The sequence below is a fragment of the Telopea speciosissima genome, chromosome 3 (genome assembly GCF_018873765.1).
Source record: "Telopea speciosissima isolate NSW1024214 ecotype Mountain lineage chromosome 3, Tspe_v1, whole genome shotgun sequence".
Lineage (NCBI taxonomy): Eukaryota > Viridiplantae > Streptophyta > Magnoliopsida > Proteales > Proteaceae > Telopea > Telopea speciosissima.
In genome coordinates, this window is record NC_057918.1 from 54,550,153 (window position 1) to 54,576,804 (window position 26,652).

The following is a 26,652-nucleotide window of genomic DNA, read 5'->3' on the forward strand; positions in this document are numbered from 1 at the left end:
ATTTGAAAGATTTCGGGGGTCATTGATACAAAATTGATTGGGGAGCCAGGCTGTCCATAAGTTTGAGAACTCTATTTGTTGGGATGTTTTCAATAGAACTATTACAATTTCCTTACCTAATAGCAGATAGAAAAGGAAAATGTCATTCCTATTGGCTAATGTAGAAACAAAGGTCCAGTAAAGCACATAAAGAGATCTATAAAAACAAAAAAACAAAAAACAAAAAAGGAATGAGAACACTACCTGGTTGCATGCGGTGATTTCCACCTTTATATGGGGGTGTGGTAGTCATTTTGCACGGTCCTGTGTCTGGACAGAGAGGCCGCACACCATACACAACCAGATACCGTTCTTTTTCAACCCCCCACCCCCCCAAAAAAAAAAAAAAAAGCAAAACAAAATAGACAACCATTGGAAGTCTCGGTAAAAGCTTGAATGAGTTTAACTTCCCTAAAACTATAGAGTGACCTTCCTCTTTACGGAGCTGGACCAAAGAAAACAGATTGCTCTCTAATATCCCTGACTCTTAATCTAGTGACAGTCTGAAGTTCTAGATGGGTAGGAGCTGTTGCCAGCACTATTATAAACTGTTATGGCGGAAAATGAAAAAAATGAAAACAAGGGTACATAGCATGTTAGAGAAGTTCCCATCAGATGCAGGAATGTTGAGAAAAAAGAGATGACCAGCTCTCAATCCATTAGAGAAAGTGGAAGCTTCATGCCCTAAATTCTAGACTTTAGTGGTATGCGTGGTATGCATAGTCATGATCCTCAGATTCTATTTCTTTTACATTCTCAACTATATCATGAACACTTTTCGTTAGGTGATTAGTGTGTATCTCAATATCCTTTAAGACCATTTCCAGTTGTTCTCGACATTCTGCCAATTTTTGATTTGCACGGTGAAGCTCAGTTGTCAGTTCCCGAATTTTCTTGTCCTTCTCATCCTACAAACAAGAAGAAAAAACATGCAAACCTGATCAGTATCATTACTGAATGGTTTATGTAGGTAATATAGAACTAAATGTTAGCGAAATATAGTTTTAGAAGTTGAAAGGATTTGAATGTGTAGAAAATCAAAGGGATGACTACCAAGTTCAGTTATGAGGCAAGACACTCTGCACAAGCAAGAACGGTAGCAATGAAGGAGGGGGGAAAAAGAAAGACAAAAATAAGAAAATTGTGAAGACCAACCATTCCATGAGCAAGTTTTTATTCTTAGCAAATGATAATAACAATTTACCTTAGAACTAGCCACCTAGAAAACTTCAGGACCAGATTCAACAAGTAGGAAAAATATGAAAAGAAAAACTCAAGATTGGAATAGCAGTCACTGAATCATTCAAATCCTTCAGGACCAATGATATTAAAAAAAAAAAAAACCCAACAGGTGAGCACACTGCAGTCTGCACTCATGTAAAGGTGAACACATATATTAAGTGTCAACATGGAGTGTCATCATGAAACATTATAAACTTTGAAATATAGAACCTGTACATTATTTTTATTACACTGTCATAAATCCAAACATAGAAAATTCATGATTTCTTGTTAACTCTTCCCATCTTTTACGAATATTCTCCTTTTCAGTCTAAAGTGACAGAGTCTTTTTAATTTATAGTGTAGAATGGAGATTACAACCTTTGAAAAATAAGGTAAGCTAGGTAAGAATGAGTTAGCTCTTATCCTAACATACAAATATACAATGAACCTGGATGATCTAGTCATAATTCCATCCTTCACAGGAATTCATTACCATGACCCTCCACTGTTCTTACACTAGTCAACGCACCATAATACATATCTTTAATTATGTCCACATATATACTCGAAACTCTTCTCTTCTCTAGTATTTTCCAGATTAACTCTCCAAGGACTCTGTCATAAGCTTTTTCTAGGTCAATAAAGACCATGTGGAGATCCTTTATGCAATCTCTAAATCTTTCCATGAGTCTCCTAAGTATATAGCTTCTGTCATGGATCTTCCTAGCATAAAACCAAATTGGTTATCTGTAACAGTACTTTCTTGTCTCAAAAGGGCTTCAATAACCATCTCCCATAATTTCATAGTATGACTCAGTTTTATGCCTATAGTTTATTGCAACTCCGAATATCACCTTTAATTTTGTAAATCGGAACCACAATTCTTCTCCTCCTTCCATTTGGAATTTTCCTTGTGCTCATTGTTAGCCAAGATAAACTATAGATTTCTAAGCTCTTCCACACTTCTATTGGGACCCCATCTGAGCCTAGTGCCTTTCCTACTTTCATCCTCCTTAAAGCTTTTTTTTATTTCAGAAACCCTAATCTTTCGTACATATCTACATGTAGTGTCTTTTGATGGGTAATGCAGTCTTACGGGACACTTTACTCGAAAAGTCTTCATTTAGTAGGCTGTATGATGTAGATACAAGCATTAAGAAGAGAGGAACCACAATAGAATTCAGAACAAAGTTATTGTTCACGAGTTACTGTTCGTGTGGTAATGTTCACGTGAATAGTGTCACAGCCCATATTTTGCCTTGTGTGGGAATGATTTTTAGAAGATCTTGTGAGCCATTGGAGATACCAAGTGGAAAAATATTCTATCCCAATGCTGTTATAGTTTTAGTTTCTATTTTCAGTTTTAGAAAGTAGATTTTATTTCATAACAATAGAATATCAGGTAGTTACTAATTTCAGTCTTTCTATTTCATGTAATAGCAATAGGGAGATTTGATTTCTATTTTTGTTTCTTTCTATTTGCATCTTTAGAACTACTTAGGCAGCAAGTTTTTCAAGTTTAATTTTTTAGTAACTGAATCCTATATATTGACCCAAGGGGTCTCCACACGATTTAATGAATGAAGTTATGTTGCTGTTTTGCAATGCATTGTCCTGAGAGAGGCTGAGAAGGGTGAGATACCCAGAGTAAGATGCCCAGGCTGAGATAACCAACCCCTCCTATCCCTATCCCTTGTCTTCCTTCCCTACTCGATCTCCCTTCCCTCTCTTTTACTTTCTATTTTGTTCCCTGCCTACAACACTGCTACCATGGATTCTTGTGGAGAACAGAGACTTGTTTGAAGCCCTTCATCAAGCCATACAACTGTTGGAAGCTTGCCTGCTGGCTAAGATATCAACCAACACCTGCGGCTGGGTAGTTCAATCAACTTTTCCTGCTGCAACTTCAAGCCTCTGGAACTTGAGATCCTACCATTGTTTTCCAGTTATAATTGGAGGACAAACTTCTATCGACATCCCCTCCATTCGATGCCAATTTGGGTTAGATCTGCTGGCTGGGTTAGTCTATATTCACTAAGCTTCTATTTTCATATTCTAGTTTCTAATTCTGAGACCCTGTGTTATCTCAGCCAATCCTCATAGTTTGGACCTGAAATTTTCAGGGGTTATTCACCCTATGGAGATCAATATGAATATAAGTCCCATCTGAGTTTTCTAGCTGCTATTTCTGGTTGAGTCGATAATCTGATTGTTATTGTCTATTACAGACCTGTGGTAGTGCTGATTAGACTGCTGATTGTTGACCCATTGTGTTTGGAATATAAGGCCATATTGTGGGCTATTGTTGAGGATTAGGAAACCTATTTATTCTACTGTTTCAGACCTGAGTTCCAGAATTGCATCATTATTTTCAAATCTGAAACCAGTACCAATATTGGTGTTGTTTGTGATCCTGAACGGGGTTGGATAGATCATGTCTAGCCTTACATTACTGTAGAAATAATCTTTCCATCTCTCCTTAATGTCCCCATCCCTTATTAGTACTTTATCATCTTCACAGATCTGATGTTGTAATGTTTGAGTGATCAATGCTACCAGCCCAAGAGCTTTATTTATAATAAAATCTCAGAGGAAAAAATTACATATCTTCCCCTTCACTAACCGACTCTACTAGTTAGAGTCGGTGAAGGGGTAAAAATCCAAATATGCCCACCAGGGCATATTACATACAATTTAACACTCCCCCTCAAGTTGGAGCATAGCTATCAGACATGCCCAACTTGGACAAAAAAATGATGAAATTTTTTACCTCCTAATCCCTTAGTGAACACATCAGCCAGTTGATCACCAGACGACACAAAGGGTACACAAACCAATCCACTTTCAAGCTTTTCCATGATGAAGTGTCGGTCAATCTCCACGTGCTTGGGGCGGTCATGTTGCACTGGGTTATGGGCAATGCTAATTGCAACTTTATTGTCACAGTATAACATCATTGGAAGCGGAGTAGAAACACCAAGGTCTTGGAGTAGACTTCGACGCCATAACAGTTCACAAATTCCTTGGGCCATTGCACGGAATTCTGCCTCAGCACCCGATCTAGCCACAACATCTTGCTTCTTACTACGCCATGTGACTAGATTGCCACCAACGAATGTGCAATACCTAGTAATAGACTACTGGTTTAGGGAACCAGCCCAATCAGCATCGGTGAAGGTTTCAACCCGAATATTATCATAAGGAGATACAAGTATTCCCTTTCCTGGTGCTGACTTCAAGTAGCGGAGAATCTGAAAGACGGCATCCATATGAGTGAAATAAGGATCATGCATAAACTGTCTTACCAAATTCACTGCAAAGGCAATGTCAGGTCGTGTATGAGAGAGATAAATCAGCTTTCCTACTAACCGTTGATAACGGCCCTTGTCAACTGGTTCACCATCACATTCCTAAAGCCGGGTATTAGCCTCCAAAGGTGTGTCACTAGGATGACAGCCCAATAATCCTGTTTCTGATAGGAGATCTAGGATGTTTTTTTTTTTGGGAAAGAAATATGCCTTCGAATGACCGGCAACCTCAATCCTAAGAAAATACCTTAGCTTTCCCAAATCTTTTATTTCAAATTCTCGTCCCAAAAAATCCTTGAGACGAATAATCTCACCACTGTCATTCCCAATAACCATAATGTCATCAACATATATGATGAGAATAGTAACTTTGCCACCAGTCCGCTTGATGAACAAGGTATGATCAGCATTGCTCTGTTTGAAACCAACAGAGGTCATGGCCTTGTGAAATCTGCCAAACCAGGCTCGAGGGGACTGTTTCTGTCCATATAACGCCCGCTTCAGCTTACAAACTTTGCTACTGGTTATATCGGTTGAAAAACCAGTAGGAAAATCCATGTACACCTCCTCATCAAGCTCTCCATGGAGGAAAAAATTCTTCACATCAAGTTGCTAAAGATCCCATCCGAGATTTACAACACATGATAACAAGACCTCACAGTATTAAGCTTTGCCACTAGAGCAAACAGAGGAAAGAGAGGAAACAAAGGTACAATAAGGAGATAAAGACTCATAAGAAATAACATGAGATATAGGATGCTGGGTGCAAGTCCTGGTACCTTTACAAAGAGCAATAGGTAACTCAGGAGAAGAGATATTACCAGGAGATATTGGATCTGGTTCAAGAGACTCCAATTGAATAGGTACAGGTGCTAGAGTGGTGGTGGTCTCAACTTGCTTGTTTCTGGCGCGACTCCTCTGATAGGTTTGAAGATTTGGATCATCAATTTTCTTCTAAACACGTGGAGTATGCTCCCCCTTACTTGAAACTGCAATATCTTCACCACTCTCCCTTTGAGAAACACCATTATCAGGAATAGGAACAGGAACACCAGCACTATCAAGAGATCGAACAGAGTCTTCAAGAACAAACACATCTGCACTACTACTCTCCCCTTGAAGAGGTGGAGGTGAATAGTAGGAGACAGCCTAATGAAATACAACATCCATACTCACTATGATACAACGAGTAGGAGGATAATAACACTTGTATCCTTTCTAGGTATGAGAATAGCCCAAGAAAATGCAACGTAAACCACAAGGTTCCATTTTTCCAGGAGAATGGATGTGCCAAACATAGCAAACACAACAAAATTTTTGGGAGGAACAGCGATAGATGAGGACCCTTGCAAGACTTCAATAGGAGCACGGGCATCCAAAATGCGAGTGGGTATACGATTTATGAGATAAGCAACGGTAAGGACAACATCGTTCCAATACTGAGAAGGAACATTGACGGGCAAACATGAGCACACAAGCAACTTCCAACAAATGGTGGTTCTTCTGTTCAGCCACCCCATTTTGAGCAGGGGTATCGACACAACTTGTTTGGTGAACTATCCCATGATCAACAAGATACTTCTAAAACTGGCCCTTAGTGTATTCCTTGTCGTTATCACTTCGAAGAATTTTAACGGTAGCTTGATATTGGGTCTGAACCATCTTATGGAACAGTTGAAAGCACTGGAACACTTCACTCTTATGTTGCACCATGTAGACCCATGTAGTGCGAGAGTGACAGTCTATAAAGGTTACAAACCACCGATGACCAGAAATGGATGCTCAGCGAGAAGGACCCCATACATCAGTATGCACCAAATGAAAAACAAAAATACTTCTTTTATTAACTGGTAAATAAGTAGACCAAGTCTGTTTGGCCAAAACACATGCCTCACAGAAAAACTCGTCTTTATTACAATGCTGAACTAATTTAAGAAAAACATGGGACACGGTTCCCAAAGGTGGATGACCAAGGCGGCAGTGCCAGTGATGGAGATCAGAAGTAGCAGAATGGAGATGATGTAATGGAGAGGGTAATGTTGTTAGTGGAGTAGGAGAACCATCTTCGAGCAAATAGAGACCACCATGCACCTTACCACATCCAATCGTCTTCCACTCTTCCCTATCACCAAATCCTGAAAAATACAATGGGACGGAAAGAAGGTTACTTTGCAATTTAAATATCTAGTTAAACTACTAATTGAAAGAAGATTAGTAGTAAAATTAGGAATGTGTAAAACCGAAGATAGGGTAATGGACGGAGAGCAGCATATGGAACCCTTTCCAGGTACAGAAGAAAGAGAACCATCTGCTACTCGAACTTTGTCCTTGCCTGAAGAAGGAGAGTATTTATGAAAAAGACTTGATAATCCTGTCAAATGATCAATGGCACTGGGGTCGATAATCCAAGGGCTGGATACAACCGATACACAGTGACCAACGAAAGGAGTACCTGAGTGAGCAAAATGAGAACCTGAAGAAGTATGAGCAATTGCAGCAGGAGTGGAAGATGCAGTGGCAGCAAATGAACCCTTCAACATTTGACCGAAGGCTTGAAGTTCTTCCTGGGAGAGACCAGTTTCGGTAGTGGGTCCTATGGTGACTGTCTCAATGTGATTAGCCTTTGTCTTGGACTTACCACGGGCAGCATGTTTGGCCTCAAAATCTGCAGGTTTCCCATGGAGTTTCCAGCATGTAGCCTTGGTATGATACGGTTTGTTGCAATGCTCACACTTAACTGGCTCTTTAGAGGAGGTATTAGTGCGAGAAGATCCATCAGTAACATGAGTAGAGCTAGAAACAATCTGTAATGCAGATCGATCAGTAGTGGGTACTTGAAGCATGGCAGCCCGACAAGTCTCTTCATATGTACCAAGGCATAGGCCTGCTCTAGGGTGGAAAAAGATGATCTACTAAGAACTTGAACACGAATCTAATCGTATTCAACATTCAGCCCAGCCAAGAAGTCATACACTCTGATTTTATCAACATGCCTGGGATAAGTGGCAATATCAAGTGCACAAGTAGGCTGGTAATCAGTGTCATGATCCAACTGTTGCCACAGACTACGGAGAACAGCATAGTACTGAGAGGTGGACAGTTCTTTCTGGGTGGTGTCATGAACTTTCTTCCGGAGTTCATACACTTGAGCATTATTTCCCACATGTCCATAGGTCTCTTTTGCAGCTGTCCAGATTTGAGTGGCAGTATCCAATAGCAAGTATCCACTAGCAAGATCAGATTGCATAGAATTCAAAAGAAAGGACAATACCAGGGAATCATTGGAGATCCATTGATCTAGAGCAGCCCCTTCTTCAGATGGCTTCATAGTAGTCCTAGTAATGTGTCCCATAAGGCCGCGATCAGCAATAATTAAGTAGGTAGACCTAGACCACATTAGGTAGTTGGTAACATCAGGTTTTATTGCGGCAGCCTAGGGAAGGTACTCATTGCGAGTCTGTCCTTCCATTCCTGATGTGGTTGTACTGATGTCTGAATTAGTGCCCATCAATCAATAACCAACAACCAGCAAGAGGTGCAAATCGATGAGGCAAAATTACCCAAAAAACTCAGATCGATTTCTGGAAATAAAATCAACTCCAAAGAGGGGAAAACCCAATATCTTCAATTTTAGCCAAGAGAAAGGGCCAGAAAATGGACCGAGTGCACCTTTAGGGTATACAAGCCTTCCCTCAAAAAATCAGCAGCATCCAGAAAAGGCAGCCCCAAACTCGATAAAGCAGGTTTTTGAAAAAACCTGAAAATTGAGATTGATAGAATCAACTTTTGTAATCTGAAGATGGATGTGATAGGTGCTATCCAGAATGGCAGATGTGGATCTCCAATAGAGGAAGACTCGATCTCCAGTGCTGAGAAGACTTGATCTCCAAAAAAAAGGTGAAGACTCCAAATCACAGGAAGGTGGGCAGCAGTTATCGATCCAGATTTTGTTTCTAAATCACTGATTGGTTGATTGAGGTGAAGAGGAAGGCAGCAACTAGATCAATTGATCACCTCATCAATGCCGCCCTTTAAGAATGATTAGAACCAAGAAGAAGAAGAAGAGAGAAGAAAGAGAAGCGATGGGGAGGGGGGGTTGTTCTGTAACCTAACTCAGTTTATGGCTCTGATAACATGTTAACAGAACAGATCTGATGTTTTAATGCTTGAGTGATCAATGTCCCAAGAGCTTTATTTATAATAAAATCTCAGAGGAAAATATTACATATCTGCCCCTTCACTAACCGACTCTACTAGTTAGAGTCGGTGAAGGGGTAAAAGCCCAAACCTCCACGGCATATTACATGCAACTTAACAAGATCCAACATGGTCAAGATCTCTCTTCCTTCGCCTCATTTTAGCTATCTTATAGAAAGCTTTTTTCCCCTTCCTTTGTGCTCAGATTGTTATGAAGATCTTCATATTTCTTCCCTCTTGCTTTTCCCACAATCTTCATAGCTACATTTCTGGCAAATTTATACCTTTTTAGATCCTCTATATCCTTAGTCCTTTGCCATGTCTTAAAACTAGCTTTCTTAGTCTTAATGGCTGCTTGAATCTCATCATCCCACCACCAAGTCTCCATAGAGGAGTGGCATTTTCCTTTCTTTGCCTAAGACACCTTTTGCAACCTTCTTAATACAAGTAGCACATTACAAGATCTCGGCAAGATCTCGCCGAGAACTTGTAAAAGTTTTGGTTTCATGAAGTCACAAGATGAGATGGTAGGTGATACAGGATTTGTGAAAGATCTCGGTCGAGACCTCGGTATCTCGCTGAGATCTCGGGTTATATCTTGATCTCGAGTCGAACCAGACCAAACCAAGGCTATAAAAGGCATTGTTTCGGCGAGATTTCGACCTCAACTCGAAATCTTGGCTCTAGCTCTCCTCTCTCGCTCTGCTGTGAAGGAAAAACACCTCCAAGTGAGGGTTTTGGTGCTTTTTTTTGGCAAACCTCACATCAACTGAAGATTAAAGCTAGGAGATTCAAGATTTAAGCTTCAACATCAAGAGAGGGAGCTGCATTGCATCTCAAGAACAGTTTTAGGTAAAAAAAAATACCTAAATGGTAGGACTTGTCACAAGCTTGATTCGACAACAACAACAACAACAATATGGCTGTTATGATGATCCGGCCCAACACTCATTTCAATACTAGCTACTCTCAAATGGTAGGACTTGTTACACGGTTACACTTGTATTTGTTTAATCTATGTCTCTTTCCAAGTTTCCAACAATTATTAACAAACAAGTGTCGAAGAGCTTGATCATATTCACAATCACCATGTATGATTATGAATATGATGCCTAATGCTTAAATGGTTTATGGATTGATGTTTCTTAATTCTTAATGCTTAATTAAGTTTTTTTACACCTCTATTTTAATCATATGTATTCTAAATATTGTGTGGAATAGCCTAGGATAGAGCTCACCTATGTCGTAGACTACCAACCTAAGGTCTGAAGTCAAAGTACCATTTTGGGTTTAAATTTGTAAAGACTAATGTTTCCATTGTGTTTAGAAGGCCTAAAATAGGATGGATGTCAAGTTTCAGGACCTATCTTGGCCATACGGCCACCGAAACCTACCACCAAGTCAATATGGGAAAAAATACACCAACTCGCCGAGATCTTGGCAAAACTCGATTTCGTGGCTTGGCAAAACCAGGGACGAAACTGAGACCTAAAACCTTGACAAGTAGGCAACTCATTCCACATCGTATTAGTGTCTCCCTCAAAGTCCCACTTTGCTTGATTGATCACTTTACCAGTAAATGATTTCAAGATAGTTTTTTTAAGCTCCACCACCTTATCCTAGGGCAAATAAGCTTATCTTTCTTATGATTCTGCATAATGAGGCACATATTCATGACCCCTAATCTATGTTGTGTGGTTAGGCTCTCCCCTGGTATAACCTCACAGTCCTTACATAACAATCTATTAGACCTTCTAGTTACGAAGAAATCAATTTGGCTACTATGATGCTTACTTTTGAAGGTAACTAAACGCTCCTCTCTTTCCGAAGTAAGTGTTTACAATGGATAAGTGATAAGCCACAGCAAAATCTAAAATTGAGATCCTCTTATTCCTCTCTCCAAAACCATATTCTCCATGTACACCTTCATAGCCTCTACGATCTCTCCCAACATGTCTATCTAGATCACCCCCTATAATAATCTTTTCTCCTTGACTATAAAACATTGCACTAACCTATCCATGTGTTCCCAAAATTGTAACTTACTACTTTCATCCAATCCAACTTGTGCGTGAGCGCTAACTATATCGACAACCTATTTCTCCAACACAAGCTAAATGGATATAATCCTATCTCCAAATCTTCTAACATCCACCATATCATTCTTTAAATTTTTATCCACTACTATGCCCTCTCCATTTCTATTACTTTTAGCCCCCATATACCAAAGTTTAAAGTCGTCCAACTCCTTAGCTTTTTTAACCTTCCATCTAGTCTCTTGATTACAGGTTATGTTAATCCTTCTCCTCATAACATCTATCAATTTTTGAATCTTACCTATTAAGATCCAATGTTCCAAGATGCTAACCTAATCCTACACATTTGGCTAGCTTTTTTACCCTCACTTGTCCACGGTGCGAGAACCCTTGCCTACGTATCAGTTATCACCATATCCAAGCACCGACGTAGCACACCACTTATAGGGGATGCCCTAGCAAACCCTTGCTCACTTTTCATTACACCCGAGTTATAGTCTAGCGTGTCGGTTATTCTGGCGGGGAATGTCCTAGCATAACGTTAATAATATAAGGTTCTAGAATTCATGTTAAAAAAGGGTTTGGCTAGGTTTTTTTCCGGTGCCGGTTGCCAACCTAATGCACCAACCCTCCTCCTTTATCAGGGCTTGGGACTGGCAATAAACATTGGCCAGTTCTATAGTTTTATAAAAAAAATTTGGCCTTAAAAGTGAATACCATCAAATTCGCATCTGCCTGGTTGATGAGTGGAGGACTTCATTTAAGACCAAAAAAAAAGGACTTTACAAGTGGGCAGTCATGCCCTCGGTCTTACCAACTCACCAAGCATCTTCATGTGCATTATGACTCGGTTACTTCGTCCCTTTATTAGAAATTTTTAGTTTATTCTAATGACATATTAATTTACAAGAAGAAAGAGGACAGCCACCTTAATCAATGAGGCATGTAATGAGGATACTTCGAGTTGAAAAGCTCTACATTAATTTTGTTGAAATAAGTAGTTATAGGGGCAGAAGTGTCTTTGTGCTTTAGTTATTTGTTTATTGTGTCGTTTCTGTATGAGGCATATTTGTCCTTTTTAACTCTTTGACTTAATTATAAATATATTGGAGCAGACCTGTGGCAGATTATTCTATTCTGTCCGCAGGTCCTCTCCTCTCTTTTGAGGCTTGTGTGTTTCTCTCTTCTTCTTCTTCTCCTTCATTCTCTGATCTGATTACTAAGTTCTGGTTAACTAACATGGTATCAGAGCTTTTTTAATCAGAGTAGAGCGTGAGCTTTTTTAATCAGAGTAGAGCGTGAGCTTTTTTAATCAGAGTAGAGCGCGCCCCCCCCCCCCCACCCCACGATCTTCTTCTGATTTCTCTCCATCATTTTTAGCCGGTGGTGTGCAGCAACCTATAGCTGCCTTTACTATGGTATAAATCCACTCCTATAGAAGCATTCATGGGGTGATTTCTACTACTATCTACCCTATTTGATGATCGATTAGAGTTCTCTCTTACCTACTCTTGAAGGCTGCTTCAATCGATGTCAGGATAAAACCCTAACAATTATCGATTTGTCTCTGGGAAGGCTGTTGTTGAAGTTCTGCGGTTCAAGGCTGTTTCTACATGTTATTTATTGCTTCTGGGAGCTGTTGCAACCTGGTTTGACTGTTGGGGCTGCTTATTTAAAGGTCTACTTATCCTTCCAAGAAACCCTGAGATCAACTCTGTTGTTTGGAAACCCTGAGATCGACTCTGTTTTTTTGTTCTTGGCTGCCCTCATTAAGTGTGGTATTGCTGCTGTTTTTTGGTTTCTCTTATTGCTGCTGATTGGTTATCTTTTATTGGTTGCTGCTGCCATCTTTCTCTTACTGCTGAATCAACTACCATTGTTGCTTGTCCTTATTGGTTCCTAACGTATACCTATCATGGCTGATTCAAAGACAACCCAAGACAATGTTAATGTTCAGATTACCTCCATTAAATTGAAGGGGAATTCCAACTACCTACTGTGGGCACAAGCTGTCCGGGTTTACATTATAACTAAGGACAAGCTTAGCTACATTACCTCTCCTCCTCCAGAACCTGACTCTAAGGATTACAGCACATGGAATAAGGAGAATGCTATTATTTTAATTTGGTAATGGAACAGCATGGAGCCGGATATCGCTGCGAATGTTATGTTTCAGACCACGGCAAAGGGAGTTTGGGACAACCTCAAGGATACATACTCTCAAGAGAAGAGTATGACATGTATCTTCGACCTTTATGAGAAATTGTTTCAGTTTCAGCAGGGAGACAAGTCTCTCCAAGACTATTACAGTTCTTTCAAAGGCAAGGTTGAAGAGTTAAATGTCTTCCAGCCTCTTACTAGTTACTACAGACATTGAAAAGTTGAAGGCCCCAAGGAATGAGTTTTTTGTCTCTAAGTTTTTGGCTGGTTTAAGTCCTAGTCTCAAGGCTGTTAAAGGACATCTGTTGGCTGGTGAATCTGTCCCTACTTTGAATGACACCTTTTCTCGGTTGCAGCAGATTGTCTCTCCTAGCTCCAAGCCTGAAACAAACCCCAAGGAAAATTCTGCTTTCACTACTGCTAGAGGCCGTGGTAGAGGACGTAGCTTTGGTGGTCGGAATTCTGGTAGGCAGCATATTGATAAAGCAGCCCGATTGTGTTCTTATTATGGGAAGACTGATCACACTGTGGACACATGCTGGTCCAAGCATGGGAAACCCGAATGGGCTCAAAACTTGGCCAATCATGCAGCTTTTGAAGATGGTAATGATTGTGCTACGCCTAGTGATACTAAGGCTGGTTCTACTGTGGGAGATTCGTCTACCAACCTCCGTGATGAGATGCAACAACTTATGCGTCATATCAAGAGTCTGGAATCATCCACTTCCACTTCTGGGGCATCCACCACTGCTGCCACGCTAGCTCATGCAGGTACACCTGCTGCTCTCTTTCCACTACTTCCACACCCTGGATCATTGATTCGGGGGCTTCCGCTTACATGACTGGTAAGTCATCTGTTTTTAGTACTATTACTTCTAGCTATCACACCCCTCCTGTTGTTGTGGCCAATGGTTCCTCTACTCCCGTTACCGGATATGGTACTGTTTCTCTTAATTCTAGACTTTCTCTTTCTTCTGTCTTACATGTTCCCCAATTTCCTTTAAGTCTTCTTTCCGTCAGTCAACTAACTAAAAATCTGAATTGCTCAGTAACCTTCTTTCCTTCTTACTGTGTTTTTCAGGACCTTAACACGAGGGAGACAATTGGTGGAGGGTGTGAGAAAGATGGACTATATTATCTGAATGGTGCTGTCCCGTCTGCTTCAGCTGCAGCTACTTTTGTTGGTGGAGAGTCTCTATTTCAATGGCATTGTAGGCTAGGCCATTTATCTTTGTCTAGGTTAAAAGTTGTTTTTCCCCAGTTTAAGTCTTTAAATAAATTAGAGTGTAAGGACTGCAAGTTGGGTAAGCATCATCGTGCTACTTTTCCCTCTCGTCCTATGCCCCGTAGTGATTCTTTATTTTCCTTAGTGCATTCAGATGTGTGGGGTCCTTGTCGTGCAAGCAATAGACATGGTTTTCGTTATTTTGTCACTTTTGTGGATGATTATTCCCGAACTACTTGGCTGTACCTCTTAAAGGATAGATCAGAATTTTTATCTGTGTTTCAAAATTTTTGCAATGAAATAAAAACTCAGTTTAATGCCTCTGTTAAAATTTTTCGGTCCGATAATGCTATAGAGTTTGTTCAAATTGAGATCTCATCTTTTTGTGTTGCTAATGAAATGATTCATCAAACTAGTTGCTCCTATACTCTTCAATAGAATGGGGTAGCGGAACGAAAGAATAGGCGCTTACTTGAAATTGCCAGGGCCCTCATGTTGCATATGTAGGTGCCCAAATATTTTTGGTGTGATGCAGTTCTTACTGCATGTTTTTTGATTAACCGAATGCCATCTTCTGTTCTTGGTGACAAGTCACCATTTTCTATTTTATTTCCCAATGTTTCGAGTTTTAGTTTGCCTCTTCGTGTTTTTGGTTGTATTTGCTTTGTTCATAATCTCCATTTCTATGCTGATAAATTGGACCCTTGGTCTACCAAATGTATCTTCTCGGGTTACTCTAGGACCCAAAAGGGATATAGGTGCTATGACCCCCTCACTAGAAGGCAATTTGTGAGTGCGGATGTCACCTTTTTCGAAGGTACATCCTATTTTTCTGATCAGCCCACCGTGTCTAGTGATCCATTAGCTGTGTCTGACCCTTCTCCCATCCCTGCCATCATTGCTTTATCTACTTCTCCACTACAGGTGTATCGGAGCAAGAGGCATTTTGGGCAGCTCCATACAGATCAGCCTGGCCCTTCTGCATCGCTTCCTGTACCTTCTTCGACCTCTGGTGGAGATCCAGTCTTACCTATTCTTCTTGACTTACCAGCTGATTCGGATCCTAATGACTTACCCATTGCCACTCGGAAAGGTAAACGTCCGTGTACTCAGAAATCTTTAGTTACCTATCCTATTGAGAAGTTTGTCTCTTTATCCCATCTTCCGGTTTCTCCTCATAGTCTTGCTACCTCTTTGTCTTGTTATACTATTCCTCACACTCACATTGAGGCTCTTAAAAACCCTGCCTAGAAACAAGCTATGGATGTGGAAATGGATGCTTTACTGACTCGACATACATGGGAGTTGGTAGATTTACCTCCTGGTAAGGAACTGGTTAAGTGTCGTTAGGTGTACACTATTAAGTATTACTCTCATGGGTCTGTTGAGCGGCTGAAATCCTGCCTGGTTGCTAAGGGGTACACCCAGACTTATGGTGTAGATTATTTTGAGACCTTCTCTCCTGTGGCTAGGCTGAATTCTGTTCGCCTCATTATTTCTCTGGCTGTGAATTTTGATTGGTCCTTATACCAATTGGACATTAAAAATGCCTTCCTTCATGGTGACCTGCTCGAAAAGGTCTATATGGAGCAACCTCCGGGGTATGTTGCTCAGGGGGAGGATAGTAGATGTGTGTGTAGGCTGCACAAGGCCATTTATGGGCTGAAACAGTCTCCCCGTGCTTGGTTTGAGAAGCTTAGTTCTTTTGTGACTGGTTTTGGGTTTACTCAGTGCTTTTCAAACCATTCTATGTTTGTTCGCCGCCGAGGAGAGAGATTGGTGGTTCTTGTGGTTTATGTTGATGACATTATCATATCTGGAAATGATGAGAGTGGGATCAAGGAGGTGAAAAGTTATTTACAACAGCATTTTCAAACTAAAGATTTGGGCCAGCTTCACTACTTCCTTGGGATTGAGGTTTTCGAAGTAAAAAGGGAATCAGCCTGTCTCAAAGGAAGTATGTATTAGACCTCTTGACCGAAACTGGTATGCTTACTGCCAAACCAGTAGATATTCCTATGGATCCTAATCACAATTTTGGCTCCGATGATGGTGAGGGTCTTAAGCATGTTTACACTTACAGAAGTTTGGTTGGAAAGTTGTTATATTTGACAGTCACTAGGCCAGACATTAGTTAGATTTAGGTTAGGGCGATAAGTAGGAGAGGAGGAAGAAGTTGGCGGAAGGAGGAGTCAAGATAAGAGAGAAGAGAATATGTTACATTGTGAATACAGTTGTGTTGGAGAGACTTCTCCATACATCTATATTACTTCAAACATAATAAGGAGAGAATTACATCCACCTCCCTAGGGAGGTACAAGGGAAATAAAGAAAAAAGAACAGAATTACATAATAAGGCAACTAGTAAGGAGACTAGTTCCTAAACTACCCCTATTAAATTACTTCTAACACTCCCCCTCAAGCTAGAGAATATATATCATGCATTCCCAGCTTGCTTAGGAGAGTACTAAACTGAGAAGAGCCAAGAGCCTTGGTGAAGATATCTGCCAACTGATCATCAGTCTTCACAAAAGGAGTACAAATACAATCAGAGTCTATCTTCTCCTTAATGAAATGCCTATCAACCTCAATGTGCTTAGTCCAGTCATGTTGAACAGGGTTGTGAGCAATACTGATGGCAGCCTTGTTGTCACAGTACAGCCTCATGGGTCCTTCAGGGTCAAATCCCAGTTCCTAAACAAGTCCTTTTAACCAGATGAGCTCACACACTCCATGTGTCATAGCTCTAAATTCTGCCTCGGCACTAGACCTGGCTACAACATGTTGTTTCTTACTTCTCCATACGACTAAGTTACCTCCCACAAAGGTACAATAGCCAGAGGTAGATCTCCTGTCTGTAATGGAACCATCCCAATCGGCATCTGTGAAACCTTCCACTCTCAAGTGATTGTGCCTTGCATACAACAGTCCTTTCCCTGTAGAGAACTTCAAATACCTTAGAATGCGATACACAACATCCAAGTGGCCACTCTTGGGAGCATGCATGAATTGGCTGACCACCCCCACTGCAAAAGAGATATCTGGCCGAGTCATAGAGAGATAGATAAGCTTCCCCTCTAGCCTTTGATACTTCCCCGCATCAACAAGAGAAGAACCACAATCCTCTCCTAGTTTGTGATTCTGCTCAATAGGAGAGCTTGCTGGTTTGCAGCCTAACATCCCTGTCTCTGTCAACAAATCAAGAATAAACCTCCTCTGACATATGTTGATTCCTCTCTTGGTCCTTGATACTTCAATTCTTAAGAAGTACTTCAAGGGACCCAGATCTTTGATCTCAAATTGCTGTGCCAAGTAGCTCTTCAATTTACCTATCTCAGTTGTATCATCTCCTGTGACCACGATATCGTCAACATAATGAGAGTTGTGATAGTACCATTACTCCGCTTGGTAAAGATAGTGTGATCAGCTTGGCTCTGGGAATATCCATTCTTCAGAATAGCCTGTCGAAAGCACTCAAACCATGCGTTTGGTCACTGTTTAAGACCATATAGAGCCTTCTTAAGGAGGCACACTTTCCCTTCAGCTGAAGGCATCTTGAAGCCTAGTGGGGTTTGCATGTACACTTCCTCTTCCAAGTCGCCATGAAGGAAGGCATTCTTCACATCCAACTGATATAAAGGCCAATCTTTATTGGCAGCTAAAGATAAAAGAACTCTTATTAAGTTATGCTTGGCCACAGGAGCAAATGTCTCCTAGTAGTCAATTCCATAGACTTGACTGTACCCCTTGGCCACCAACCTTGCTTTGTTTCTCTCAACACTGCCATCAGATTTATACTTGATTGTGTAGACCCATCTGCATCCAACTGGGACACGTCCCTTGGGAAGGTCCACAAGCTGCCACGTACCATTCTTCTCAAGTGCCACCATCTCCTCAGACATGACTTGTCTCCACTTTGGGTCAGACATAGCATTAATGGCATTCTTGGGAATGGAAGCAGTAGAGAGAGTAGTAATAAAGGCAAGACCTGTAGGAGAAAGTGCATCATAGGAAATAAACTGGGATATAGGATTAGTACAAGCTCTTTTCCCTTTCCTAACAACAATAGGAAGGTCCAAATCAGATGGAGGAGAAGGAATGTCACCTAATTGAGAAGAATGAATCTCAGGATGCGGATCTGGATCTGAGGACTCTTGGTAGGTTTTCTTTCCTGTATTATGCAAGCCTTCACCTTTTTTGTATGTAATATGGTAATCCTTCTCCTTACCAAAACCACTTTCAACAACCAATTCTGTATTCCCCCTGGTTGATCATCAGCCTCAACCACATCTACAATCCTGTGTTTTCCAATGTCAAGCATAAAAGGAGATGTAGGTAGAGGAGAAAGGAAGAAATCATCAGTAGCCTGTTCACTCCCACAATTCTCCCCCTGAAGAGGATACTGAGAAGGGACAAAGAAAGGGACAGACTCAAGAAAGGTAACATCCTTGGAAATGATACATCTGCGGGAAGAGGGGCGATAACACTTGTAACTTTTGGTAGTAGAAGAGTACCCAAGGTAAAGACACTTGAGAGCTTTGGGGTCAAGTTTAGTGCGAGCAGATTTGTTTACATGCACATAACAAACACAACCAAAGACTCTAGGGGGAAAAGAAAAAGTAGAGGCCTTGGGAGATAAGATGTCCAAGGGAGATTTGAAAGTAAGAAGCTTGGTAGGCATACGATTGATGAGAAAGGAGGCAGTAAGAAGAGCCGCAGACCAGAAGGTCTTGGGGACATGTATGCCAAACAAGAGACTATGGGTGACCTCCAGTAGATGGCGATTTTTCCTCTTAGCAACCCCATTTTGTTGGGGCGTATCAACACACGCTCATAGTTGTCATGGCGTCGCCATGGCTTCGCCATGGCGTCCTGGCGCTGGAGAGGGCTGCATGGCGACCTACGCCATGGCGACCCTCTTTGATTTCTTCTTCCTGACTCTCTTTCCCTCTTCGATTTCTTCTTCCTGTCTTCGATTTCTTCTTCCCTCTTCGATTTCTTCTTTCCCTCTTCGATTTCTTTCGATTTCTTCTTTCCCTCTTCGATTTCTTCTTCGATTTCTGAATTTTCTTCTTAAAACTTGAGAAACAATAGAGAAAAAATAAAACATGGCTTGAGTATACATCTATTAACACATTAAAAATAGAGAAAATAAAAAATAAAACATGGTCGACATGCTCGCCATGGCGGGCGACATGTCGATATATCGATGTGACACCCCTCCACCGACTTGGATCGCCGTGACGCCGTGACAACTATGCACACGCTAGCTGATGGATAATGCCATAAGTAGTAAAGAAGGTTTGAAGGCCACCAAACATGTACTCTCCCCCTTTATCAGATCGAACAATTTTGATTCGAGTCTCAAATTAAGTAAGAATCATTTGATAAAAATTCTGAAAGGCATCACAAACATCACTATTATACTTCAGAAGAACATGCCATGTAGCTCGTGAAAAATCATCAACAAATGACACAAAGTAACAATAACCAAATAAAAAAGTAGTAGGGGAAGGACCCCAAACATCAGTATGCACAATATGGAAAGGAGCAACAATTCTATTACCATGATAAGGATATAAAGACCAACAATGTTTGGCAAACATACATGGTTCACATTGAAAAACATGAGAAGAGGCAATAGAAGAAAATAAGAGAGGCAATTGTTTCCTCATTACAACAAAAGATGGATGGCCAAGACGACGATGCCATAACATAACAGAATCCACAGAATTACTATCATTATGGCCGCACACATAGGATTGAGTTGTGGGCAAAAAAGGGTCAAAAAGATAGAGGCCTTGCTCCTCACGTCCACTACCAATAATCCTCTTCGTCACCAAATCCTGAAAAAGACAGTGAGAAGGAAAAAATGTGACACAATAGTTGACAGATTTAATCAGATGACCCACAGATAAAAGGTTCAGTGTAAGGTTAGGGACATGAAGAACAGAAGTAAAGGAAATAGATGATGTCACAGGGATATTACCCTTACCAGAGATGGAGGAAAGGGAGCCATCAGCTACCCTAACCTTACCCTTACCAAAGCAAATGGTATAAGAATCATAATAATGAGACGTACCAGTCATGTGGTCTGTGAGACCAGAGTCAATGACCCAAGACTGGGCGGCAGTAGAAGCTGAGGTGGAGACCTATAAAGCTGAGGATGATGAGGAGCCAGCCACACTAGATGTAGAAGATGTGCTCAACTGTGGCACGACCCTGCGAACCACTGCATCCATAAAGGTGGAGTCATCCTGTGGAGCATCAGCCTCAGTTGTCGCAGAATGAGCTCAAGCTCCCCCTCTACGGCCACCACGACCACGTGTACCAGGAGGACGACCATGGAGAGACCAACACCTATCCTTGGTGTATCTAGTTCGTCCACAATTATCACATTTAAATCTGTCTCGCCCAACTCCACTGGCACCAACTGTCTCCACAGTACTGGCTTCCTCACGGTTAGGCCCTTGGCCTCTACCACCTCCACGAGTATCTCGAAAAGAACTGGAATTGAGGGCTGACCTCTCATGAGATGATGCTGGTGGTGGTTCCATAGTAAGCCGCCGAGTCTCCTCACTCTGTAAGTGACTACAGACCTCACTAAGAGAGGGCAGGGGAGACCGGCCTAACAGCTGGAGTCTAACTGGTTCATAGTCAAGGTTCAGACCACCAAGTAAAGAGAGGACATGCTCCTTTTCAAGAGTCAGATACACCTTTGCTTCATCCCCTGGGTTGGTCAAATGAAGGTCCCTGTAGTGGTCATACTCCTCCACAAGACTAAGGAAAACACTGTAGTACTTAGAAATAGTTCTGTCACCCTGCTTCATTGAGTGAATTTTTTGATGGAGTTGATAGACCTTGGCAGAGTCACCTACTCTATCAAAGGCTACAGAGACACTATCCCAGATAGCTTTGGCAGTTTCTTTCCTTCTAAACCTTCTCCCAATCTCAAGCTTCATGGAGAAGATCAACCATGTCATAACTGTAGAATTTTCAGTCTCCCATTTATCAAAAGTAGGTGAACCAGCTTCTGGAGCCTTAATAGTACCTATGATATATCCAAGTTTTCCTCTACTTCTAAGGGAAAGTCTCACAGAATGTGACCAATCCAAGTAATTAGTACCATCAAGCTTTACAAAGGAAATCTATTGGTGAGTGCTCTCATAAACCAACTAAGGAGTTGTTGAAGGGGGCTGTGAATCAGCCGAACCAAGCTTAGAAGACTCTGTACCAACCATCATGTAAGGGAAATGGTACTTGACCATATACTAGGGTACCAATCCAAGTGGGGAGTACACACTCAACCCAAAGAGAACCAAATACAAGGAAAAAACAGAGGCAGAATTGAAAAAACTGCACCCTAATACATTCCAATAGATAGCATCAATCTCAAACAAGTTCAACCTGCTTCACAAAAGCTGTGCACAAGCATAACTCACCAAAGGAGATAGAGTATTACAGTCCAAATATGAGAAAACCAGAAATTGAGCATTCTCGGCTTTACCTGGGCAGAAAATAGAGCTCCACGAAAAAAGGATAGTACTCTTATGGAGTCTCCAAGTAGCAAGAAGGAGCACAAGGGTCTTCACCAGCATTCTTGGGCGATTCTAGTGACATAGTCCAAGCTCCAAAACCCTGCCGAGATAGAGAGAAACAGAAACTCCAAGGTGGAGCAGACGGTAACTCTAGCAGTGGCTAGAGAAGCTTCAAAACATTCAGGGAGCTTCCTCCAAGCTCAAATAATAGTTGCAGACCTGAGAATAGGTTGTACTAAACCTATTTCATTCTCCTTTCAACAGGTTTCTTACATATGGAGCTTCTCCTTGAAACCCTTTGTTCCCTAGGGTTTTAAAGAGAAGAAAAGAATGGGAACAAGGAGATAGATTCGACTCTCAAACCCTAAGGCTCTGATACCAAGTTAGATTTAGGTTAGGGAGATAAGTAGTAGAGGAGGAAGAAGTTGGAGGAAGAAGAAGGAGTCAAGATAAGAGAGAAGAGAGAAGAGAATATGTTATGTTGTGAATACAATTGTGTTGGAGAGACTTCTCCATACACCTATATTACTTCAAACATAATAAGGAGAGAATTACATCCACCTCCCTAGGGAGGTACAAGGGAAATAAAGAAGAAAGAACAGAATTACATAATAAGACAACTAGTAAGGAGACTAGTTCCTAAACTACCCCTATTACATGACATCTAACAACATTTCCTATGTTGTTAGGGTTCTCAGCCAGTTTATGCAATCCCCTTGCAAGTCACATTGGGATGCAGCTATTCAGGTTCTTCGATATTTGAAGGGAGCTCCTGGAAAGGGGCTGATTTATCGGCCAAATAAACACATGGAGCTTGTTGCCTACTCTGATGCAGATTGGGCAGGTTCAGCCAGTGACCGTCGATCTACTACAGAATATTGTACCTTTGTTGGAGGAAATCTGGTTATATGGCGAAGTAAGAAACAGACCACGGTTGCCAGATCCAATGCTGAAACAGAGTATAGAGCCATGGCTCATACCACTACAAAGTTGATGTGGATTAGATCTCTCTTTCTTGAGATGAGGTTTCCGGTTCTGTTGAAATAGGTTACTTATCCCCTACCCGATTGGGGTAAGCAGTCCTAATTCTATTAGGACTGCCCCCTAACCGATTGGGGAAGTACCCCTAGTTAGATTAGGATGTTTCCTCTTTATTCCCTTTTATTTTTCTCCTTTTTTATTGTTTATCTCCCTCAACCGAATCCTAGTTTGGTATTCCTAGTTGTACTAGGAATCCCTAATATGATTAGGACTGAGGTTGATTCCTATTTGTACTTGGATCCTTATCATTCTACTTAATATAAATACAAGGCCTGTGTGATCTAAGGATCAAAAAAGTCTTACCCTAATTCAATTATCTCTACATGGTATCACGGTTCCAACCCCTATGGCCCTATGAAGATGTTTTGTGACAACCAGACTGCTATCTATATTGCTAGTAATCTGGTCTTCCATGAGAGGACTAAGCATATAGAAGTGGATTGTCATTTTGTTCGCAGCACTATTTTGAAGAAACTGGTTGAAACACCGTTTGTCTCTTCGTCTGATCAGGTTGCTGATGTGTTCACAAAGTCTTGCTCTTGGTTTTAAGTCCTGTTGTAACAAGCTGAGCATGGGTGATGTATATGCTCCAGCTTGAGGGGGAGTGTTGAAATAAGTAGTTATAGGGGCAGAAGTGTCTTTGTGCTTTAGTTATTTGTTTACTGTGTCATTTCTGTATGAGGGCATATTTGTCCTTTTTAACTCTTTGACTTAATTATAAATATATTGGAGCAGACCTGCGGCAGATTATTCTATTCTGTCCGCAGGTCCTCTCCTCTTTTTTGAGGCTTGTGTGTTTCTCTCTTCTTCTTCTTCTTTCTTGTCTTCTTCTCCTTCTTCATTCTCTGATCTGATTACCAAGTTCTGGTTAACTAACAAATTTGAAGAAGTGAACTTTCTTTCAAACTACCTAAGGTTATATTCTTTGGGTTCATTATATCTTTGAGACGTGTCGAGGTTAATCCAGAGAAAGCCAAGAGTATCCTAGACTAGCCAGTACCAAAGACCCTCACTGAAGTCAAAGCTTCTATGCCTTGCTTCATTTTATCGCTGGTTCATCGAAAATTTCAGTTGATCACTGAGTGTATGAAGCTGAGAAAAGGGAAGTTCAAGTGGATGCCCATAGCTACCAAGGCTTTCAAGCTTATTAAATGGAAGATGACTGAAGCTCCCATTTACAGCTTTCAGAGTTTGACCGGGTGTTTGAGATAGCAACAGACACCTCCCATATTGGTATTGGAGGAGCTCTCATGCAAGGTCATCCCATTGCCCTCTATAGTGAGAAACTTAACGATGCTAAACAACATTATTCTACCTATGACTTTAAACACTACGCCGTTATACAAGTACTGAAGCATTGGAGATACTATCACATCATCAAAGAATTTATCTTTTTCATTGATTATGAAGCACTCGAGCACCTACATTCACAAAAGTCAATAAACAACCATCATGCTAAATGAGTTGCATATCTTCAGGAGTTCTTCCTCTAAAGTACAAGGTTGGGAAAGAGAACACAATTGCAGACACTTTGAGCAGAAAAGTGTTGACCCTACACACTTTCTCTGTTTCTCAACCTATTGTACGAGTATTTCCCACATTAAAGGTGAGTATGCCTCAGACAAAGATTGCTTGACCATCTACCAAATGTTACAGAAATGTGTGAGGGAACTTAAGTACCCACTTCACAACGGTATCTTTGTTAGGGACACAATTATGCATTCCCAACCCATCACTATGGCAGCCCCTTTTACAGGAATTGCACGGCAAAGGACTTAGTGAACATTTTGGTTGAGACAATACCCTTTCACAGGCAGCTGACAGATATTATAAACCATACTTAAGAAGATCTGGCCAGGACTGAATGGTCAAAGTACCCAGATAATTCTATGAGCCATCAACTATAGCAACGAAATAAGAGACAGAGAGAGTTTCATTTTTTCACCATTGAGTGTTTCAAGCCATAGCTACTACGTAGTTAAATATGTCTAGAAAATATCTAAGAAAGCTACCATATTACATTGTTCAAGAAACTATCACAGCATACAAAAGAGAAGCCTGCAGAGGAATTTGAACTTTAGGTGGGAGATTTTCCTGAAAAGTTCATAAAGAATTGTATAGTATTCCCAGTAAAGGGTACAACAAGTTTTTTATGGTTAGTTTATCTGATGAGGTTAATACAATAAAAGCCATCAAGGTAACTAAGTATTCAAAAAAATAAGAAAAATTCCAAAACGATAAGCTCAAAGAGAGATACCAGACCAACAACAGAGGCTGTCTAAGAATTAAGAAGGAGACAAAAGTATCAGTGATATCAAAATAAATGAAAAGTAATTAACTGACCTGAGGTCGAGCCTGGATTGTACCTTGACGACCCTTACCAGCAGGTATCCCCAAAGGATGACTATGCTCTGTTTCAAGTTTTGTAACAACCCATTTTCCAGACTTCTCTTTGCGTACCATGACCATTGCCTTGCAACCTTCCCTTGTGACTGCCCGTGGCTTCCTTACTTCAAGACACTTGGTTTTCTTATTATTTACACGGAAACCCTCTTTGTTACAAAGAAACCTTCTACTAATAACTGATCCATCGCGACCTGAACGATGGCAATTTCCAACACGGATAATAAACCCTACACGCCTAGCATATGCATCATAGTATATCATGGCAGACTCTTCAGATTCAAACTCCATACCAATATAAGGATCAATATTTCCATCTAGTAGATCAGCATGTTTAACTAACTTCAATCCATCAGGAATTTCAATCAATTCCCCAGCATCTCCTCCACCAGTCACCTGTACTAGTGCATTTTCTATAATCTTGGCGTCCATATCCCCATCAGATTCCATTCTACCAGGATCTTCTATCATTCTATCACCATCACAAGTGTACTCTCCAAAGTTCACTGTCACATGAAATAGTCCATCCTATCACCCTCCAAAGCTACATAAGACTCAAAATTTTCAATGATAAAATCCAAAGAAGAAAATTACATTGTCTCCTGGTTACCCAACTGACCAGCCCCACATACAACAACAAATATACCACTCAAAATGGTTATTGATTAATTCAACAACTAGGTATTAAAAGCAGCACTGTTAATCAAATATAAAGCATTTTTTTATGGGAAGCTTGTGCACAAACAGAAGATTATTCATCTCTATCTGTTGCTCTGTTACTTCTGTAATGAATATCTCAGACACTCTGTCAAACAAATGGCAGACATCAAACTCTATGCACAACACACGGAACCATAACCATCTGCCGAAATCGACAGAAAAGGGTTTCAACTTCCAAAATCATTTTAAACTTCAATCCATGAATACCATCAAAAGGAGCAAAAAAACATCTCCGAGAAATCGAAACTGTTAACAGAAATTAGGAGAATCGTTCCGTTTCATTAAAATCTTTCACAAATGAAACTCCCCATGTTTTACCTCTAATGAATCCAAGAAAAGCAATATAATAGCATAAAAATATTATATTACTTTAACGGTCTGGTCATTCAAGCTTGAATCGACTCAGATTTAATTAACAATCTAGTAAGCTTCTAAACTCAGAATTTCAGGGTTTGTTTTTGGGTTTCTTTCTCCCTATTTCCTTTCTTTTATTTTTCTTTCTTTTCTTTTCTTTTTTTTTTTCCCCTTCATTTTTTTAAATGGAAACGATCGCATGTTTTTCAAGGTAGAATAATAGAATAAGAAACGAAACCAAGTAACTCACTCGAGTCTTATGTTCTGCCTTTGCTAACGTGCTTCTTCTCCTCCTTTCTTCTTCCCCCTCGTTTGCGATGAAATTTGTGGGTTATTCGCCTTACTGAGATGGGATAAGAGACAAATTAAAGGTTATGGTTATGGGTCTTCCTCTAGGCTCCCCGATA

The 26,652-nt window shown here is 40.7% G+C and overlaps 1 protein-coding gene across 2 annotated transcripts; it reads right to left on the reverse strand.

The window, feature by feature from the left end:
- Nucleotides 1-551: 551 nt before the first annotated feature.
- On the reverse strand, nucleotides 552-26,652 carry LOC122657094 (protein FAR1-RELATED SEQUENCE 5-like). Of its 2 annotated transcripts, XM_043851864.1 has the most exons (5): nucleotides 26,496-26,652; nucleotides 25,111-25,677; nucleotides 16,680-16,690; nucleotides 1,195-1,217; nucleotides 894-947 (listed from the first exon to the last, which is right to left on the reverse strand). In XM_043851864.1, coding segments are annotated over exons 1-5 (633 nt in total). In that variant the 5' UTR covers nucleotides 26,497-26,652; the 3' UTR covers nucleotides 894-916. The 2 variants fall into 2 exon arrangements, with proteins under 2 accessions (XP_043707798.1, XP_043707799.1); XM_043851863.1 differs by lacking the exons at nucleotides 1,195-1,217; nucleotides 16,680-16,690 and having other exon boundaries at nucleotides 552-947; nucleotides 25,112-25,677; nucleotides 26,496-26,651.

Bases quoted from the DNA above. Each gene is read 5' to 3' on its own strand.
- LOC122657094 (XM_043851863.1), bottom strand. The intron at 948-25,111 runs GTCAGTTAATTA...TCTTGTTTGTAG, and splicing joins CAATCCAGGCTCGACCTCAG to GATGAGAAGGACAAGAAAAT.